At 41.3% G+C, this 22,574-nt stretch overlaps 1 protein-coding gene across 1 annotated transcript in view; it reads right to left on the minus strand.

The window, feature by feature from the left end:
• Nucleotides 1-22,574, minus strand: part of LOC126199627 (nose resistant to fluoxetine protein 6-like) — a 192,704-nt gene that overhangs the window by 45,328 nt on the left and 124,802 nt on the right. Inside the window, exon 9 of the mRNA XM_049936553.1 lies at nucleotides 17,687-17,880. Within this exon, the coding sequence (XP_049792510.1) occupies nucleotides 17,687-17,880 (194 nt within the window). The remainder of the gene's footprint in view (nucleotides 1-17,686; nucleotides 17,881-22,574) is intronic.

The following is a 22,574-nucleotide window of genomic DNA, read 5'->3' on the forward strand; positions in this document are numbered from 1 at the left end:
ACCATTTATATATTTGCTCACTAGGTTTTACATGCATTAAATAATAAAATAGCATCAGTTGGTATTTTCTGTGACCTCTCTAAGGCATTTGACTGTATGAATCATGGTATTCTTCTAGCTAAATTGATGTTTTATGAGATTATTGGTATAGCCAAGTAATGGATCATACCATATCTAACAAAAAAAATGCAGAAAGTTGTACTTTGTAATTCAAGCAATTTATTCCAGAGACATAGTTCTGTCTGGGGAGAAATCACATAAAGCATTCCCCAAGATTCAATCTTAGGTCCACTATTGTTCTTCATACATGTAAATGATCTTCTTTCTAGTATACGACAAGCAGAATTAGTTCCTTTTGCAGATGACATTAGTATTGTAATCAATTAAAGTGTGCACACAGAAACAGAAGAAATGGTAAATGAAGTTCTTAAAAGTATCATTGACTGGTTTTCTGTGAATGTACCCACCCTCAATTTTAAAAAGACACAACATATTCGGTTTGCATATCTAGAGGTTCTACACCAATGATAAGTGTAACACATGGTGAGGAAATAATTAATAGTGTGGAAATTTCAAAATTCTTAGGGGTCCAGACTGATGAGAATCTAAATTGAAAACAACACATTTTGGAACTTCCCTCATGAAGTCTGTTGTAAATAATCCACTACAGTTCAAAAGGAACAATTAGGTACATAATTACAATACCAGAGAGAAAGGTGACATTCATTACTCCAGATTAAGGTTGTCTTTAGCAAAAAAGGTGATGCAAAATGCTGCAATAAAAATTTTTGTTCACTTACCCCTTGATATAAAATGTCTGACAGGCAGCAAGTAAAGTCTGATAACGAACTGAGAAAATTTCTCCCTGACAAATCCTTCTATTTCATAGAAGAATCTCTATATTGTAATGTGTAAAAGGTTGTGGGTAGGATTTACTAACTCACATCTGTATATCTTTTCTTCCTTTTATAAGGAATGAATAAATGTAGAACTGTTCAGGACGCAACTATATGTACAAATTAATTGGCAGTGTGAGTGTAAAATGGCACATTCCACATCATTGTGATCTAGTGTGCAAAACCATCCATGGAACATGTAACTATCTAACCCTAACTAACGAACTAGGTAACTTTTCCCCTTCATGACTCTTACCCATGCTGGAAATCTGTCAGTCATTTGTACTGAATCATAGATTATCAATTATTTGGCTTATATACTTTCATTAGGCCAGCTCCTGAATAGCACAATTGAACAGGCAAGAGTGTTTACAGGTCTTAATCCACATACTCAACTGTAGTGTGACATGTGAAGTTATGCATTTTTTGTTGGCTGATTAATCATCATTCTACGTTGGAGTAATCAATGCCAAATTTTTCATTCAAAAAACTGCATTGCAGACATAATGTCCACACTAGCAAAACTACAAATATTCTATTCCTTAACACAACCTGCAGGTTAACAGTGACAGGATGACCAAAATAAAATAAGTGTCAAAATTGTGTACTTAACATCAACATTAATGCTATGTAATGGCTATTCAGTATGCTAATCAGAATTTATGATGCATAATACCATATATTTTCTTTGCCATTTGCATTACATTGTCACAAAATACTTAGACTACCTTTGGGGACGGTTTTATTTTGGCCACCCCTTATAAATGTCTTTGAGAAAACACAAAATTAAAATTACTTACATATAAATAGTCTGATATGATTTACTTAACTGGTAGAATTTGTGAGAACATGTAAGAGAAATGTTTTCAGTACAACATTATTTTTTACAGAAACGTGTTTATCTCATTGTCAGAAACCTTAGCTGGAAAGTCTAGCAGCTCAATGACATTAAGTTATGATTATGTTCTAAACCAGATTAAGTAGAAATGAGTAGAATGTAAACTGGGCACTAATAATGGACACTGGATGCGTAAACCATTTTTAAAAATAATATAATTATTGTATAACATAATTATTTTAACATTAAACAATGGAAAATCCAGGATGGAATGTAACAATATTATGAAAAGGAAAGTTGCTACTCGCAATATAGCGGAGATGCTGAATCGCAGATACGCACAACAAAAAGACTCTCACAATTAAAGCTTTCAGCCACTGGCCTTCATCAACAATAGATGACACACACACACACACACACACACACACACACACACACACACACACATTCGCACACATGACTGCAGTCTCAGGCAACTGAAACCACACTACTATATACACTCCTGAAAATGGAAAAAAGAACACATTGACACCGGTGTGTCAGACCCACCATACTTGCTCCGGACACTGCGAGAGGGCTGTACAAGCAATGATCACACACACGGCACAGTGGACACACCAGGAACCGCGGTGTTGGCCGTCGAATGGCGCTAGCTGCGCAGCATTTGTGCACCGCCGCCATCAGTGTCAGCCAGTTTGCCGTGGCATACGGAGCTCCATCGCAGTCTTTAACACTGGTAGCATGCCGCGACAGCGTGGACGTGAACCGTATGTGCAGTTGACGGACTTTGAGCGAGGGCGTATAGTGGGCATGCGGGGAGGCCGGGTGGACGTACCGCCGAATTGCTCAACACGTGGGGCGTGAGGTCTCCACAGTACATCGATGTTGTCGCCAGTGGTCGGCGGAAGGTGCACGTGCCCGTCGACCTGGGACCGGACCGCAGCGACGCACGGATGCACGCCAAGACCGTAGGATCCTACGCAGTGCCGTAGGGGACCGCACCGCCACTTCCCAGCAAATTAGGGACACTGTTGCTCCTGGGGTATCGGCGAGGACCATTCGCAATCGTCTCCATGAAGCTGGGCTACGGTCCCGCACACCGTTAGGCCGTCTTGCGCTCGCGCCCCAACATCGTGCAGCCCGCCTCCAGTGGTGTCGCGACAGGCGTGAATGGAGGGACGAATGGAGACGTGTCGTCTTCAGCGATGAGAGTCGCTTCTGCCTTGGTGCCAATGATGGTCGTATGCGTGTTTGGCGCCGTGCAGGTGAGCGCCACAATCAGGACTGCATACGACCGAGGCACACAGGGCCAACACCCGACATCATGGTGTGGGGAGCGATCTCCTACACTGGCCGTACACCACTGGTGATCGTCGAGGGGACACTGAATAGTGCACGGTACATCCAAACCGTCATCGAACCCATCGTTCTACCATTCCTAGACTGGCAAGGGAACTTGCTGTTCCAACAGGACAATGCACGTCCGCATGTATCCCGTGCCACCCAACGTGCTCTAGAAGGTGTAAGTCAACTACCCTGGCCAGCAAGTTCTCCGGATCTGTCCCCCATTGAGCATGTTTGGGACTGGATGAAGCGTCGTCTCACGCGGTCTGCACGTCCAGCACGAACGCTGGTCCAACTGAGGCGCCAGGTGGAAATGGCATGGCAAGCCGTTCCACAGGACTACATCCAGCATCTCTACGATCGTCTCCATGGGAGAATAGCAGCCTGCATTGCTGCGAAAGGTGGATATACACTGTACTAGTGCCGACATTGTGCATGCTCTGTTGCCTGTGTCTATGTGCCTGTGGTTCTGTCAGTGTGATCATGTGATGTATCTGACCCCAGGAATGTGTCAATAAAGTTTCCCCTTCCTGGGACAATGAATTCACGGTGTTCTTATTTCAATTTCCAGGAGTGTATATGCTATACATATGATGTTTGCAACAGTCATTTCTCTAACGACTCCATGCAAAAAAAAAAAAAAAAAAAAAAAAAAGTTAACTAATAAATAAAATGACACAAGACATGTTTGATGTGTCTAATCTATGAATATCAGAAACATGTGGAGCACTGTAACTGTTAATTATCAGTTACATATGTTCCTAGCTGTTTATCAAAGCAGCAAGTGAACACTTGATGACCACTATGATGGCATTGATAAACTATTACTGTCCATTTTTTAAATAAAATACTCAGGTCTGAAACATTAATAGAATAATTGTGTGATAAATGATCTTACACAACTACAAATTCATATCTGTATATTTAATTTTCTAGTATTCAGTACAATAAACAATTTTAAAGGATTTTATGTTGTCATCTTGCTTTCAACTGTTTGTGTTTTATTTTATGATTTCAGTTTTGGCATTATGCCATTTTCAAGCATCTACAAAACATAAAACAACGTAATGAGAGCAATGTAAAGTGTAACAGTGTATAGGTACTGAGCAGCATAGATAACAGACATGAGATCCTGGTGCGCAACTGTAAGATGCAGACACTAGAACCACCAGAGGCTGCCAATCCTGAGTGTGAGGCAACCTGTCTTCCATGCCCTCAGTTATGTGTTGACATTCTGATGAGGATTATAGGGCTAGTAGTGTAGCCACTCCATAACAAGTGTCTTTTTGTACAAGTTATTTCTAGTCATAGTAACATGTTATGTCTGTTATTGTCGGTGTGTTCTTGTGGTTGGAATACATTGATGACAAGTAGGATAGTATTTCATACTTTTCATTATTTGGTTGCTTTTTGCATCTTGTTGTGACATGAGGTCTCTGCTTCAAACATTGGTGCAACAATGGAAGGATCTCATCACAGTCATATAAAATGCTTCGCTGGTGCTGCTCCCTAAATCTTTGTCTCTGGCTCTGTTTCCTCCATCATTCCCATAGTTTGACAAGGCAGCGGAAGATTGCCTAAGCAACATTTCCACACCTTCCACATTATGGATACAGAGGTATGTCATCCACTGCCTGTGTCATGGATTTCTCTCACCTTGTATCATAGGTGCACCAGTTGGCCCCTTCGCAGTAACCTTCCTCATTGTTGTTTGGCAATTTATGTTTGTTGTTATCTTCCTGTTATTGCCACTGCACAAATGTTGTGGTAGCTAAGGTTGAATTCTCCCAATGGAAGGAGCAGCCCCATCAGTTTCATCATGCCTGGGCCATGACTCCCACAGCATTAGTCACAAGTGCCATTTTGTCATGGCCAGATCAAAAGAATGGTATGCAGGTGTCATGGTTCATAACATTATCATCCACTCTGCCCGCGATAAGGAAGTCTGGCAATGGTCCCTCCAATCAGAGATACTATGCCTTGAAGATATTATGTCAATTGCCTACAAGTATGAGGTCTCCCATGTCACTGGTCAGCATCTGGAAGCATGGTGTGATATCATAGCAGTATAGGGCGACCTGGCTGCTTCCACTGCCTCCAGCAAGGATGGCATAGCACCAGTGTAAGCTAGACAATCCTGTGGATTCTGTACAGTGCATAAACAGTGTTCCAGCCACTGCTCCCTATTGTCAGCATGTGCATCTTGTTACTCCCAACATGACAGGTCAGTCCATCTGGCCGTCTGTTGTAAGTGTTGAAAAAAAGCCATATGGCAGTAGTCTGCCACACAACAGTACAGAAAGCAGCATGGATATGGATATCCAAGAAGTGTCATTGTCTTGGCCACTTCCTGATCAGGATTCCAACAAGCTTTTTATGAGGTTTTAGTTGGCTTGTGTCAGCTGTGTCTGCAGATAGATACCAACATGGCAGTTTCACTGCTTAATGCCCAAACATATTCAGACCTTGGTCCTCCACAACTGTTGCAGTAAACAGGTGCCTCTATGAATATGGAAAGTGGCAAATCCCTTTGCTTGGCCAGTTCAAGGCTGAAGTTACCTATAAATCAGTGACTCTGCCAACTATTTTTAATGTTGTCTGTGATGCCAGTTTAGCAAAGCTTTTCAGGTTGATGCCTTTCAGGCCCTGGTTTTCAGTCATGGACTCCACATAGTTGGTATCTCCTAAAGTCCTCTATCAATCATTGAAATCTCTGTGTTCATAATTTCAGGATACATTGGCGGAAGGCCTAAGGTGTGCCACATACTTTCAAGCACACATAACATTGAGGAAGTAAGCTTGTCCTAGTTTTTTTTTTTTTTTTTAGGCAGATACCTATACCTCTAGGCTCTCAAGTCAAGGCAGAGCTGGACTGGCTTGCCTCTCCTGGGGTTGCAGTTCCTATTTCCTCTAGTGAACGGGCCACACCCCTAGTCATCCTGAAAGAACCCTCTAGTAAATTGCAACTTTGTGGCAATTTTAAAGTCACCATGAATTCACAGTCTGTGGTGAACACATACCCACTGCCATGACCTTATGAACTGTTCACACACTTAGCAGGGGGTCAATTCTTCTCCAAACTTGATCTTTCTGAAGCATATCACCAGTTATTCCTGGATTAGGTCTCCAAGTATATCACAGTTCTTAATGAGCCTTTAGGTCTGTGTCAATACCAACAGTTGATGTTTGGCATGCCAAGTGCCCCCACAATTCTTCCAGTGCTAACTGAAATGGATCATGTCCACTATGCCACACTGTTTCAACAACCTGGATGTACTAGAAGCAACCACCTGCACAGTCTCTGGACCCTTTTTTTAAAACTCCATACCATGGATTTGCATTGCAATCTGCAAAAGTCCAAATTTTTTCAAAAATCTCTTGAGTATCTGGGCCACACGAACTCCGGCAGGGCATTTGACCCATGGAGAGTCTCGTCATGGCCATTATGGGCCTTCCGCATCCTTCATCATCACAAGTACTGTAGGCTTTCCTGGGTAAAATTGCCTATTACCACCAATTCATTCCAGGGGCATGCCCTCTCTACCTCCTCCTTTGTCTAGTCTGCAGCATGCACCCAGGCCTTTACCACGCTGATGGAATGCCTCAGGTCAGCATCATATCTGTCATCTTTTAATCCTGACAAACCACTGGATTTGGCTATGGACAGCTCACAGTACAGTGTGAGGCCAGCCTTCACCCATTGGAATGCAGATGGCTCAGAGCATCCACTGATGTTCACATCCAAAACTCTCAGTCCAGCATATCTCCACTATTCTTGGATCAAGACGGAGGCTCTGGCAACTGTGTCTATGGTCACCAAAATTCATGTTTTCCTGTATTGCACCAAATTTCAAATCATTACAGACCACAAGCCATTAGTTTCTTTATTTAATCTGCCCACCCAAATCCTCAGCAAGGCAGCCCACAGGCTGCAGCAGTGGGCCTTGTTCCTCTTCACACACAACTACGACATTCATTTTCACTCCAGTGTGTGCCATGCCCACACGGATCCTTTATTCTGGCCTGGACTCCAACTTTGGAGCTCATTTATTTTCATTTGGATATCTCCTCCTATCAAACAGTAGATGGGTATCTGATCACTAGTACCCGAGTTGCTACGGCAACAGTGTCTGACCCCACCCTCAAGAGGGTAACCTGCCTCCTCCAGCAGGATTGGTTTTCTCATCCCCCAGGCAGTGCTTCCGATCCACTTTGTGTCTACTTTGTCTTGTGCCATTGTCTCTCAGTCTTAGACATGGTTCACCCCTCTCCACAGGTGAAACAGCTCCCAGGGTGGTTATTCCCAGGAGTTTGCAGCAGGAGATCTTGCAGTTGTTACATGACCATCACTGCAGCATTTCCTGCACCAAAGCCTTTGCTTGCAGACATATGTACTGTCCTGGCATTGACCAGAAGCTAGAGCATTTGGTTGCTGCATGTCCCCCATGTACTAGCCAACAGGCAACTCGCAAGGCTTCGTTCTCCTCCTGGCCTCCAACTGCGCAGCCCTGGGAAAGCATCCATGAGGATTTTGTGGGTCCATTTCTAAATGTGTTTTGGCTGAATGTCATTGATGTATTTTTGTGTTTTCTGTACATGGTCTGTTGCTTCTTGGCCACCATTGACTTCACTCTCTCAATTTTTTTTTTTTCTCAGGAAGGTTTCCCAGTTACTCTTGTTTCGTGATTTCTGCATGTGGCTAGGCATTTGCCATATTTGCTGCCCTCCCTTTCACCCCCAATCTAATGGGGAAGCCTAGCACATGGTTCACACCTTTGAGACCTAAATGAAAAATATCTGCTGAACTTCACCACCAGTTTTTTCTGATGGCCTACTAGATGATTCCTATTGATTCCCGTAGCCCTGCTCAGCTTCTCCATGGGTGCAGCTGAGGATGCTGCTCCACTGGCATCCCCACTGGTTATGGCAGTCATTGTATGCCAGAATGGTTGCCACATCTACTCCCTCTCGACTGGAGACTGGGATGTCCAGCACCATTGAAATCAGTTCAGAGTCCAGGTGGGCACCCACCCCCCATCCCGGCCTTACAACCATCTCTGCCAGTGCCCTGGTCACTGGGCGCCATCTATTCACTAATGTTCCAGCCTTCTCTTTCACCTGCAATGGCACTTCTGTCTGATGGACCAACAACTTTGCAGCTTTCCGCACTAGCTCCAGTGCCCTCTAAATGGTGGACATGGCACTCGTTGGTTCAATGTCTCCTGCACAGCCTCAGCCTGTGGCAGAGCTGACTCCACCTTCCACACCACTGTAGGATATCACCAGGGATCCTGGTTTGGACTCTCCGTCACCGGTCCTGTTGTCTCATGCTCCAATGGGAGGTCAGGGTGCTCCTCACACTGTCCAGTTTTGCTCATATTCTAAGGTCTCCAGCAATGGGGAGTTGCTCACCACTTTCACCTCCCAGTTCTCCATGGACATGGATGCCATCTCCACATCATGATTGTTCACACCACAACCAGGGTATCAGTGATGCTCTGCCCAAAAAGGGAGATGGGTGCTGCAACTTACATAGATTCCACACCTGAGATCTGGGCATGCATTTATAAGGTGCACATTTTACCTTTTCAGAAACTTAAAACAACAAAATTTATCTGTACAGGTATTTAAAATTTTTGTGTACCAAAATGTTCTAATTTTAAAATGTAATTCTTTGCCAAATTCAGTACCATAGTTTTGTAACCTTGATTTTTCTATTTATGGAAATGTATACATTCATTTAAATAACAAAAATAATCTGTTTTTCAAAATATAATGTAACTGACAAGGTAAAAAGTCTACTCATCAAGCAGAAGCTCAGACTTGGCTAGTCTCATGATTTTTCATACAAATTTTTCTGATTTTTCTGATCTTTTACCTTGCTTTTCTTCCCTTATTCTATGCTTTTCCACCCTTTGATTTTCTTTTCTGCTGCTCACACCATCTCTAACATTCCAAAACCTCTTTTCTTGCCATGATGAATCCCTTCTCATATTACATCTATTCCTTTCAAAAACATCCTTTGCACTATTGAAACTAAGGTCCTACATTCTGTTTCTTGAAACCTGCTTGTCCCTGTGAGTTACTCCTGAAGGCCTAATACTGAATGTCCAGTTTCTGGATGTAATCCTACTCTACACCTGCCTCTTTTATAGTTGCAAATACAGCAATTTCCTGCATTTATTCGAATAATTTGTAGCTTATATGCCTCATCTGCCAATTTACACTCCACCAGGCTTCTCTCCTTCTACAAAATACTGCAGTTATCTGCCCCTCATGCTGATGGTATCATCTGCCAAGCTGATTTCAAACTGCAACAACATACAAACCATACAAACTTCACCTCAAAAAGCTACCTCACCTCCTCCTAAACTATCTCAACAATAGTGCTCCCCTTCCTGTTCCTATGTAGCTCCTTAAACAGCCACACCATCAACCACCATCCATCTCTTACAAACTGAGCTTGCCCAACCTCCTCAACACACTCCAGCCTTCACTATTGTCTCCCAGATCATGATAATTCATGAGCACAAGAACCAGTCACAACAGTGGTGTTCTCAACATCTCACTTAAAGCACTCCATCATCCTGAATTATCTATATTATCCAAGGGTCTCACTATCAGTCCTAACCCTGCATTTATTCATGCTGCTTTGGTGAATGAGCTACTTTTCTTCACATGTAATGCCAACAGGGAATATCACTTAGTAACCCAATCCCAAAACCATTCCAACAGGAAACCTGACATTGAACCAAGTCTTGTATAGTTTCAACCACAATTCCAACTTGATCCACCACAGCTACCTAAATATCATCTCTTACAAGCTTTCTGAGAATTCCTCACATCCAGTACTACTTCACAACCATTCATCAGGTACCTACAACATGACTCTAATCTGTCCACTGCAGAACTCCAGGCTCTTCTTCCCCCAAAATCTCATGGCTCCATCATTATCCACCCCACAAACAAGGAATCTGCCGCCATGGTATTTGTCTGACATCTCTACATACAGTGTTCTCCTGCTCCCCTGCTGCTGCTTGGTGAGTAGATTTTTTTTCTTCCAATTGCATTAAATAACATGCTAGTTTGTTGATTACTCAAATTTGAAGACTGTACTTTCTCCAAACATTCTGGTGTATTTTGGAATCCCCATGCACATCAAATTGCTCTCCCATAAAACAGTACCAATATAGTGACATTTGCTAGTTATATAACCTTTAGTTAAACAAAAACACTTGTTTACCTATTGCATCTTTATGTCCTATAAGTTTGGGAGGATGATTACAATGTGTACAAAAACAAATCTACTGTGCCTTATCTTTCCAGTCTCCCACATCCAGCCACAAAGGAGCATTCCCCTCATAATTCAGTACCACCCAGAACTGGAGCAACTGAATTACATTCTCTGCCAAAGTTTCGACTACTTCTTATCGTGCCCTGAAATGAGAAATGTCCTGACCACCATCCTTCCCACCCCTCCCACAGTGGTATTCTGCAGTCCACTGAACCTACACAATGTACCCGTTCATCCCTACACAACCTCTGCTCCCAACCCCTTACCTCATGGCTCATATCCCTGTAATAGACCTAGATGCAAGACCTGTCCCATACATCCTCCCACCACCACCTACTCCAGTCTGGTCAATAACATCATCTATCCCATCAAAGGCAAGGTTACCTGTGAAACCAGTCATATTATCTACAAGTTAAGCTGTGATCACTGTGCTGCATTCTATGTGGGCATTACAACCAACAAGCTGTCTGTCCGCATGCATGGCCACCGACAAACTGTGGCCAAGAAACAAGTGGACAACCCGGTTGCTGAGCACGCTGCCAAATATGACATTCTTCATTTCAATATGTGCTTCACAGCCTGTGCCATATGGATCCTTCCAACCAACACCAGCTTTTCTGAATCACGCAGGTGGGAACTTCCCTGCAATATATCCTACGTTCCCATAATCCTGGCTTCAACCTTAATTAGTCATTGTTCTCACCAATCCCACCTCCCTGTTCCCATTCCAGCACCATACAGCCCTCATTCCACCATCACACCCAGTCTTTTTATTTCTCTCTTCTTCCACTACCCCCCCCCCCTCGTTCCCCACCTTTCCCTTGCCCTCCATCTAACCTCCCAACTGCCCTAACCTCTTTCCACCTTGTCCCTGCATGCACCCCACTAGCACTGCATTGTCCACCACCCCTACCCTCCTATCCCTCCCCCTCCCTGCTCCAGCTTCTTCCTTACCCCCACCCCATTGCCACTCCCATCATGCACTGGTGCTACTGCTCGCAGTGTGGTTACAGTTGCCTGAGACTGCAGTCATGTGTGTGTGAGTTGTGTTTGCGTGAGTTTGTTAGTGTGTGTGTGTGTGTGTGTGTGTGTGTGTGTGAGAGAGAGAGAGAGAGAGAGAGAGAGAGAGAGACATCTATTTTTGACAAAGGCCTTTTACAAGCCGAAAGCTTTATTTGTGACAGTCTTTTTGTTGCGCCTATCTGCAACTCAGCACCTCTTTATGGTGAGTGGCAACTTTCCTTTCCATAATATAGTATACAATGTTTGTCTTACCTCTTATCTTATATGTCACTCCCTGTAACTGTTTATGCTTACAATAGGAATTGTTAACTTTCAGTCTATTAGGAGCTACAAAATAACACAATTTCTTTTTAGTATAGCTTCTCCACCAGTTCCTATTAGATTACCTAATTATCTATTAGTAATTCTGGCATTAAAGTCCCCTGCTATGATGATGTAGTCACTTCAATTAGCTTGATGTAATGTGTTTTAAATCTTCAAAGTCACTGAGATCTTCGACCAACTCATTCTGCTATAACTGCTTCCCTACTGACAATGCAGTACTCCCCACCTTATTTTATATTGGCATGTCTACATCTTGTGACATCTAGAGGTCAACTCCACATTACACCAGATTGTCAGGGTACTTTTGATCATACAGTGTGTAACCAATCAATTCCTAACAATCAAATTCCCATGTTTAAAACAGCTTCAAATGTCTGATTATTTTACAGGTGAGTTAATGGATATTAAGCATGTAAGTGAGAAAAGTCTAGAAAAGATCTGAAATTATGTGTAAAACTTATTGGAAGTCACTAAGTACTCTCATGCTCAAATACTGATGAATATAGGCCGAGTATTCTTGTGTGCCATGAGTTATACTTCTGACAATGAACAAAATTAAAGATGACAGGTCAAAGCCCATCTCTCAATGGTGTTATTTGCTTTAATAAGTTGTCAAACATGTTAAGAACATGCAAGGGAAATGATTTCAACACAATAATTGTAAATGGAAAGCTTGATTGTTATAAGATATTGCTTCTGTTATGAATCAGTTTGCAATAGTATGAAATGAACTGAATGTAATAAATATGTAAAGCAGATATAATGGAAAATCTAGTATGGAATGTAACAATACCAGAGAAGGAAAGTTGCTACTCACCATATAGCGGAGATGCTGAGTGCAATTGTGTGAATCTTTTTGTTGTGCCTATCGCAACTCAGCATCTCCGCTATTTGGTGAGTAGTAACTTTCCTTCTCTGGTATTGTTAAAGCAGATATAAGTTGCATAAATTGTTTTATGTATAATATATATACAAAGTGCAATTCTAAATATTACTAACGCATCTGACATTTTCAAAATTATCAGTCTGACTACACCATGGAGAAAATGTGCAATATTTTAAACTTCTTAAATTAATTTATAATGTTGGGAGCTTATTCTAAATGTATGCAATTATATGTGTAATTAAGTGTACCATGTAATTACATTTAAGATATGAAGCCTATTCCATTGTATAGATGGGCAGTGGAAAGTAAGATGAATAAAAATGAACAAGTCAACAAATCCTATGAAAGAGTCTTCATTTTCCTCAAGTCTTGCTACCACTGTCAAGCATAATTTAAGGACTGTCTTTCAAGCACCTTTACATTCTATATGGCCAAACTTATTGTCATCTAATAATTATTTTGTGCAACTTCCCCCAATGATATTAGTAATTCTGACAGAATTTTATTTATCAGTTCTCCCTAGTGTTATGGCAAAATTTCATTAGGTCAGACTAATAATTGATTCCCATCCTTCAAATCAACATCCTTTTTATCTTCTATCACATTAACGGAATTCCTACCCCTCGTAGAGACACTCTTTTCATTTATTTGATCTTTCCTCTGCATTTAACAGTGCAATTTCTTTGGCAGTCTAATAATGTCATCTGCTTTCAAATTCAATAGAAGCTATTTTGGCTTTTATACATGCTGAATTTGTCCTTGTGATGACCATTTCTGTTTATATTTTTTCACATCTTTTTCCTGTAGCCATTTCACTTTAGTTTATTCACACCTTCTATCAGTTTCATTTCTAAGTGATATATACTCCTACACTCCTTTCTTACCTTGAAATCTGTATAATTCTTTATTTTACTTATGAACTACTTTTCTGATATCTGCAACTTCACCTGCATCTCCCCTCATTCTCATAACAAGTAGATTCTTTTCTACTTGGGATCTGAGAGACCTGCCCGTTCCTTCCTAACCTACTTCAGGAAGGCATTATCAGTTGTCACAGATAGTATAATTTTCTTTACTTTTTTATCTGTATGTTGGCAGAACTTGGAATTTCACTACTGGAAGGTAATTGAGGAAGCAGCAGCTTTCTTTAGTGTAATGATTTTCCCTCTAATTTGACTGGTTAAATTGGCCTGGTTAATACAAATAGTATTACATATGTAGTGACAGTTTATATTTAATTCAGTGTATAGTTATTGATTCTCTTTTGTTAATACAGACTTTGACTCATTCCTGAAGATAGTTCTTTCTGATGGGGATCTGTGGAATACAATGAATGAATCAATCAGTGAATATAAGGACGTTGAATAAATACTTCTCTCATCTCGGCTGTAGTGTCCTACAACACTGGCACAAAACACAACCATTCTTAGAGAGGAACAAAATTAAAAATGACAGATAAGAGTCCTTATATTAATGGTTTGATTTGGTTTAAAAAATGACCAAAATATTCAAGAAAATGTCAGTGGATTGATTTTAGCAGTAAATTAAAAGCTCTGGGGAAATGTTTATAGTGTATTCATTCAATCAATTCTAAGATACCACTTGTTATATGAGAGTAGTGTATCAGTCATAAAATAATAAATGTGTAAAATGTATTGAAGATTCAGCTATTATGGTATGTAACATATTTTGTAAATATAATTTTTGTCATATAGTTGCGTTTGACATTTGCAAAAGCCATCACTGTTCTGGCTTCATGCAAATAAAATGTAAATTAATTAATTAATTAACATTGAGGCCACAGAGTGAAAATATGTAAAATATGCTAGCTATTGCATCTGTACGTCAGCACCACAAGAGAAATATTTAAGTGCAAAGCAGATATAACTGACCATGGTGGTTAACATATTCACATGGTAGTGCTAGCTCAATGTGCTATCCATCTGCATGCCTAGGAATTGCACATGGAGTGCTTATTAGTGTGTGCTCACTGATCCCTATTTCTTGTATCTATAAGACATTTTGATTTGTTTTTAACTGCCAAATACAAGTTTCTGTAAGATGAAGATTTAATCTGTTTACTGTAGAGCAAAACTCATTGCCAAATTACAGTAGCTTAGAGGCGTTTACAAAAAAGTCTTGTCTAGTGATTATCAAGATTAGTATTGAGCTGGAGAAAACATTTTAAATATTATTTATCAAGTCAAGTATGCAAGGATCAGAAATCCTGACCCTAAGGAAATGAGAGAAAAAACAATTAAAGAGGTCTAAGAAGTGATGGTGTAGGACAGAAAAGGTAAGATGGGCACGTAAAATGATAAATAAACAAATGCTGAAAAGAACAGGAGGAAGGAAATTAAATATGGTAAACATCCCTTGCAGAAAATCTAACAGGGGATTAGTATTCTGGTATGCACATACTTATAGAAGGTAAAAATCAAACAATGCAAAATCCAGGGTGGAATGTAACAATACCAGAGAAGGAAAGTTCTTACTCACCATATAGCGGAGATGCTGAGTTGTGAAAGGCACAACAAAAAGATTCACACAGTTATAGCTTTTGGCCATTAAGGCCTTTGTCAGCAGTAAACACACATACACACGCGCGCGAACACACGCGCGCGCGCGCCCACACACACACACACACACACACACACACACACACACAGAAATGCAACTTGCATACATGTCTGCAGTCTCAGAGAACTGAAAGCACACTGCGAACAGCAGCACCAGTGCATGATGGGAATGGTGACTGGATGGGGGTAAGAAGGAGGCTGGGGTGGGAAGGGGGAGGGACAGTATGGTGGGGGGGGGGGTGGACAGTGTAGTGTTACAATTTAGACAGAGGGCACGAGAGAAGGTGCAAAGGGGGAAGTGGGTAAGTAGCGGAAAGGAGAGAAATAAAAAGAAATGAAAAGACTGAAAAGACTGGTTGTGGTGGCGAAATGATGGCTGTGTAGTGCTGGAATGGGAACAGGGAGAGGGCTGGATGGGTGAGGATAGTGGCTAACGAAGGTTGAGGCCATAAGGGTTACAGGAAAGTAGGAAATATTGCAGGGAAAGTTCCCACCTACAATTCAGAAAAGCTGGTGTTGGTGGGAAGGATCCATATGGCACAGGCTGTGAAGCAGTCATTGAGATGAGGGATATCATGTTTGGCAGCGTGTTCAGCAACAGGGTGGTCCACTAGTTTTATGGCCACAGATTGTCGGTGGCCATTCATGCGGACAGACAGCTTGTTGGTTGTCATGCCTACATAGAATGCAGCACAATGGTTGCAGCTTAGCTTGTAAATCACGACTGATTTCAAATGTAGCCCTGCCTTTGATGATAGGTGATGTTAGTGACCGGACTGGAGTAGTTGGTGGTAGGAGGATGTATGGGACAGGTCTTGCATCTAGGTCTATTACAGAGGTATGAGCCATGAGGTAAGGGATTGGGAGCAGAGGTTTTGTAAGGATGGATGAGTATATTGTGTAGGTTCGGTTGACGGCGGAATACCACGGTAGGAGATGTGGGAAGGATAGTGGGCAGGACATTTCTCATTTCAGGGCATGGCGAGAGGTAATCGAAACCCTGGCAGAGAATCTAATTTGATTGAGAATGTAATTTGATTACCTCTCGTCGTGCCCTGAAATGAGAAATGTCCTGCCTGCTATCCTTCCCACCTCTCCTACCATGGTATTCCGCTGTCCACTGAACCTACACAATATACTCATCCATCCTTACACAACCCCTGCTCCCAGTCCCTTAGCCCACGGCTCATACCTCTGTAATAGACTTAGATGCAAGACGTGTCCCATACATCCTCCTACCTACCACCTACTCCAGTCCGGTCACTAACATCACCTATCATCAAAGGCAGGGCTACCTGTGAAACCAGACATGTGATTTACAAGCTAAGCTGCAACCACTGTGCTGCATTCTATGTAGGCATGACAACCAACAAGCTGACTGTCCGCATGAACAGCCACCGACAAACTGTGGCCATAAAACTAGTGGACCAGCCTGTTGCTGAACATGCTGCCAAACATGATATCCCTCATCTCAATGACTGCTTCACAGCCTGTGCCATATGGATCCTTCCCACCAACGCCAGCTTTTTTGAATTGCGCAGGTGGGAACTTTCCCTGCAATACATCCTTACATCCTATGTTCCCGTAACCCTCCTGGCCTTAACCTTCATCAGTCACTGTCCTCACCCAACCAGCCCCCTCCCTGTTCCCATTCCAGCACTACACGGCCATCATTTCACTGCCACACCCAGTCTTTTCAGTCTTTTCATTTCTTTTTATTTCTCTCCTTTCCGCTACTTACCCCCTCCCCCCTCCGCACTTTCTCTCCTACCCTCCATCTGAACTGCAACACTTCACTGTCCGCCACTCCCATCATACTATCCCTACCCCTCCCTGCCCCAGCCTCCACCTTACCCCCATCCAGTTACCATTCCCATCATGCACTGGTGCTGCTGTTGGCAGTGTGGTTTCAGTTCTCTGAGACTGCATATGTGTGTGCAAGTTGCATTTGAGTGATTGTGTGTGTGCGTGTGTGTATGTGTGTCTACTACTGACAAAGGCCTTAATGGCCGAAAGCTATAATTGTGTGAACCTTTTTGCTGTGCATATTGTGACTCAGCATCTCCACTGTATGGTGAGTAGCAACTTTCCTTCTCTTACAGAAGGTAAGATGGATTGAAGGCAATATGGGGTGGATGGAAGAAGAGGCCAACTGATTGATGACTAAGATCAACAGAAAATATTGACAACTGGAGGAAGAAGCTGATGATAGAGGTGAATAAAAAAGAAAATCGTAACATGAAGAAGAGATTAAGCCTCCTAACACTGATGATAATGAGAATTTCAATTCAAAGAAATTGAAAATTTGTCATTTCACATCTGTTTTTGTCTTCAAATAAAGTTTAGTTTATGGTACTGCAATTTCAAGAGCCAGCAGTACAATACATTAAATTTATAAATACAGACAAATTTAAATTAAGAAAATATTTGCAGTGAAAATAATTTTGTAAACCAACGGTGATCTAATGATGAAGTTTGAAAGGACCCTCACATGCTACTCACGGCTGGGTGGGCTGGTAGAGACCAGGAAGCCGTCGGATGAGAACAGTAGCGAATGGCAGTGCTACTGACACAAAAATAACCAGTCCCAGCAGCAGTTCACCAATTTTGTGCCAGTAGTACAGTGGTATCAGTATAATGAGTGCACAAACAAATAGTTGCATGTCAGCAGACAAATACCATGATTGTAACATACACTGAAAAAAAAAACACAAAACCATTTTTCAGACATATTAAGACCCAGTAACATTAAACTATTATATTAAACTTAATTTTTATTAACTATTGCATTTTGTAATAACTGTACATATACAGTGAAACAGCAGCATTGCAACTTCACATCTAGAATTTTCAATGTTTGTTTCTGTTTTTTTAGACATTCTATGATACGCTTTCCTACTGTTGCCATGGTTTCTAAAATAAGGATTATATATTGCTTATATGTTTCTTTTTAGTTATTTATTTGCCTAATTTACTTATTAGCATAATGCACTTTTTAGCTACACAATACGCAGGGTATATCAAAAAGAATCATTTGATTTTTTTAAATCGTAAATATTATGTTATTCGAGATATGTGCATGAACAATATATTCTTGGAAAGAGCAAACCCTCGAGTTTTACATGGTTCCTGCTAGGTAGCAGCAGTGTGCACCCTCTTCAGTTCTAGTAAAAGTTGTGTTGGGACAACTGAATGTGTTTTGTGTTCTACGTTTTGTGCAGTGCAGTCAGTAATAACTTTTCAACATGCATTTCTTACTAAGTATGGTGTGGATCCTTCTACAGCAAAAAGCATTAGACAATGGCATGAACAACTCTGAGAAACAGGTTGTTTGTGTAAAGGCAAATCGCCAGGCTGTTCCCGAGTGTCTGACACAGACGTTGAATGCATCTGCCATTGTTCCACAAGGAGTCCACAGAAATCTGCCATGCAGCTCTACAGCTCAGCCGATGTCCATCTGGCATGTGTTGCATCAACATTTACACGTGAAATCAAACAAAATTCAGCTACTGCAAGCTCTTCATGAAGGTGACAAACAACGATGTGTGGAGTTATGTCATTTCGTCCTCGGCAAGATGGAAGATGACAGTTTTCTTCCATGCTTTGTGTTTAGTGGCGAGGCAACATTCCATTTAAATGGAAAAGTGAACCGCCATAATGTGAGAATATGGGGTACGGAACAACCACATGAAGTTGTACAACATGTGTTTTGTGCAGTTTCAAGGGAAAAGGTGTATGGTCCATTTCTCTTTGCCGAGAACATTGTTACAGGAAGCACAAATTTCAATATGCTTGAGAACTTTCTTTTCCCACAGTTGGAGACTTATTCAAACAACTTCTTTTACCAATAGGATGGGGCACTGGCATCTGGAAGTGTGGGACTTTTTAAATCAAAGGGTAACTGAACAATGGATCAGACTTACATTACTGGCCTCCAAGATCACTGGGCCTGACTGTATGTGATTATTTCTTGCTGGGATTTATAAAAGACTGTTTATGTGCCTCCATTACCAACAACAATGAATGAACTGAGACATCGCATAACAGCAGCTTTGGAAGCTGTAACTCAAGACATGCTCACTGCAGTGTGGGAACAATTTGAATACCACACTGAAATGTGCCATGCATCTCAAGGGGGGAATATTGAGCACCCATGAAAAAGTATAGAAAAAGCTTTTTGATTTTCCCGTTCATCAAAAAACATAGTTCATTGTATGTGTTTATTAGTTTCAGAAATATAGACATGCGAAATCGGATGATTCTTTTTGATACACCCTGTATTATGTTTGAAAGAAACAAAAATGGGAACAAAAACTCAGACAGCTGCATCAGACTGATCCGTCACACACATGTTCAAATTCAATTTTGTGTGTGTGTGTGTGTGGGGGGGGGGGGGGGGGGGGGGGGGGTAATAATATTGGTACTGATGAAAGTGAAAGACAAAAAGTTGAAGGGCAACAGTACATTCATAGCATTTGTAGATCTGGAGAAAGCATTTGACAATGTCAACTGCACTGTATTATTTAGTACCTTTCAACAATCAGGAATCAGCTTTAGAGAGAGAAGACCTATATATAACACCTACATATGTGAAATCAGAGCAGTTCACCGTGCTAATAAAGAAGATAAGCTAGCATTCAAAAGAGGGTATGGTGTGGTTACTCCCTATCCCTACACTAATTTAATCTGTTCACACAGAAGGCAGTCAAGAGGGTGAGAGAGGAAGTGAACTTAGGAGTAACAATTCATGGAGATAAAGTAGGCATGCTGAGATCTGCCAATGATGTAGCACTAATTACAGAAAGTGAAGTAGCCCTGCAAAAAAATCCTGAACACACTGGATAGAATAATGGAGGAGGAATTCCATATGACAATAAACACACATAACACAAAAGCTCTAGGCTGCCACAGAAACAATGAAAGCAAGACACTGGTAATGTTGAAAAATGAATTGACTGAGGAGTGAATGGATTAATTACCTGGGAAGTAAAATCACAAGTGATGGAAGAAGCTACAAGGAGGTAGTATACAGAATTGCCCAGGCCAAGAATGCTTGTAATAAGAAGAAAAACATATTCACTACAAAGAATATAAGCCTTGACATGAGGAAACAAATGTTGAAAATCTTTTTGTAGAGTATTGCAACATACAGCAATAAAGCCTTGACAATACAAGTGAGAGAGGAGGAGAGGCTCATTGAGTTTGAAACACTGTGCTACAGAAAAATGATGAAAATCATCTGGAGAGAAATGATCACAAAGGAGGAAGTTTTCATTTGAGCAAGGGAGGAAAGATGCTTCACGAAACATCTAAAAACTAGAAGGGCTCAGCTGATAAGCTGTGTAGTTTGATGTGATGGTCTACTGAACAGAATAATTGAGGGAGCAGAAGAAGGTAGAAATTACAGACAAAGACCCAGACTTGATAATATTAAACAAATAATGGAGGATATAAATTGTTCCTCACACTGTGAGATGAAATGGAAGGCAGACAAGCAAGAAGAAGTAGGAGCTGCTGCCAACCAGCCTCACAGTTGCTGAGTGGAGACAAAGAGCTGACTGTATCTATGACGTATAAAGTAGGGCAAACATGAAATACATCTTACCTTAATAACATAGGCCTATCATTGTGCTGCATACAGTGACACAGCAAAGCAAGAAAGTTTTCACTTTGTGGTGCTTACATCACAATAGGCTACAAAATTTCTCATCTGCTCTAAATTCCGAAGTGAATTTCCTTCAAAATAACCGGGGTAATTAAGAAAAACTTAATTCGTGATTAGAGGAAAATTCTTGTCCATATTTTCATTGCCAAATGAAGAATGAGAAACAGACAAATGGGGTATCAATTATTGGTGGCGTATGAGGCAGTCCACTGGTTTAAAAATTACTTAAAGATGATGTATAGGGGAAATCCGTCGTCATTTACACAGACCACTAACCTACGGCAGACTCAATATGCAACCCTTCAAAAGACTCCTGCCCTTAACACTTCCATCACTGAGGCTATACAGGGTGGCCCATTGATCGTGAACGGGTCAAATATCTCATGAAATAAGTGTCAAACGAAAAAACTACAAAGAACAAAACTTATCTAGCTTAAAGGGGGAAACCAGATGGCGCTATGGTTGGCCCGCTAGATGGCGCTGCCATAGGTAAAATGGATATCAACTGCGTTTTTTTAAATAGGAACCCCCATTTTTTTATTGCATATTCGTGTAGTATATATAGCAATATGAATGTTGTAGTTGGGCCACTTTTTTCTCTTTGTCATAGATGGCACTATAATAGTCACAAACATATGGCTCACCATTTTAGATGAACAGTTGGTAACAGGTAAGTTTTTTAAATTAAAATACAGAACGTAGGTACGTTTGAACATTTTATTTCGGTTGTTCCAATGTGTTACATGTACCTTTGTGAACTTATCATTTCTGAGAATGCACGCTGTTACAACGCGATTACCTGTAAATACCACATTAATGCAATAAATGCTCAAAATGATGTCCGTCAACCTCAATGCATTTGGCAATACATGTAACAACATTCCTCTCAACAGCGAGTAGTTCGCCTCCCGTAATGTTCGCACATGCATTGACAATGCGCTGATGCATGTTGTCAGGCATTGTCAGTGGATCATGATAGCAAATATCCTTCAACTTTCCCCACAGAAAGAAATCCGGGGATGTCAGATCTGGTGTACGTGTGGGCCATGGTATGATGCTTCGACGACCAATCCACCTGTCATGAAATATGCTACTCAATACCGCTTCAACTGCATGCGAGCTATGTGCCGGACATCCATCATGTTGGAAGTATATTGCCATTCTGTCATGCAGTGAAACATCTTGTAGTAACATTGGTAGAACATTACATAGGAAATCAGCATACATTGCACCATTTAGATTGCCATCGATAAAATGGGGGCCAATTATCCTTCCTCCCATAATGCCGCACCATACATTAACCCACCAAGGTCACTGATGTTCCACTTGTCGCAGCCATCGTAGATTTTCTGTTGCCCAATAGTGCATATTATGCCAGTTTACGTTACCGCTGTTGGTGAATGATGCTTCATCGCTAAACAGAACGCGGGCAAAAAATCTGTCATCGTCCAGTAATTTCTCTTGTGCCCAGTGGCAGAACTGTACATGACATTCAAAGTCATTGCCATGCACTTCCCGGTGCATAGAAATATGGTACGGGTGCAATCGATGTTGATGTACCATTCTCAACACTAACGTTTTTGAGATTCCTGATTCTCGTGCAGTTTGTCTGCTACTGATGTGAGGATTAGCCATGACAGCAGCTAAAACACCTACTTGGGCATCATCACTTGTTGCAGGTCGTGGTTGATGTTTCACATGTGACTGAATACTTCCTGTTTCTTA

The sequence above is a fragment of the Schistocerca nitens genome, chromosome 8 (genome assembly GCF_023898315.1).
Source record: "Schistocerca nitens isolate TAMUIC-IGC-003100 chromosome 8, iqSchNite1.1, whole genome shotgun sequence".
NCBI classification, from domain to species: Eukaryota; Metazoa; Arthropoda; class Insecta; order Orthoptera; family Acrididae; genus Schistocerca; species Schistocerca nitens.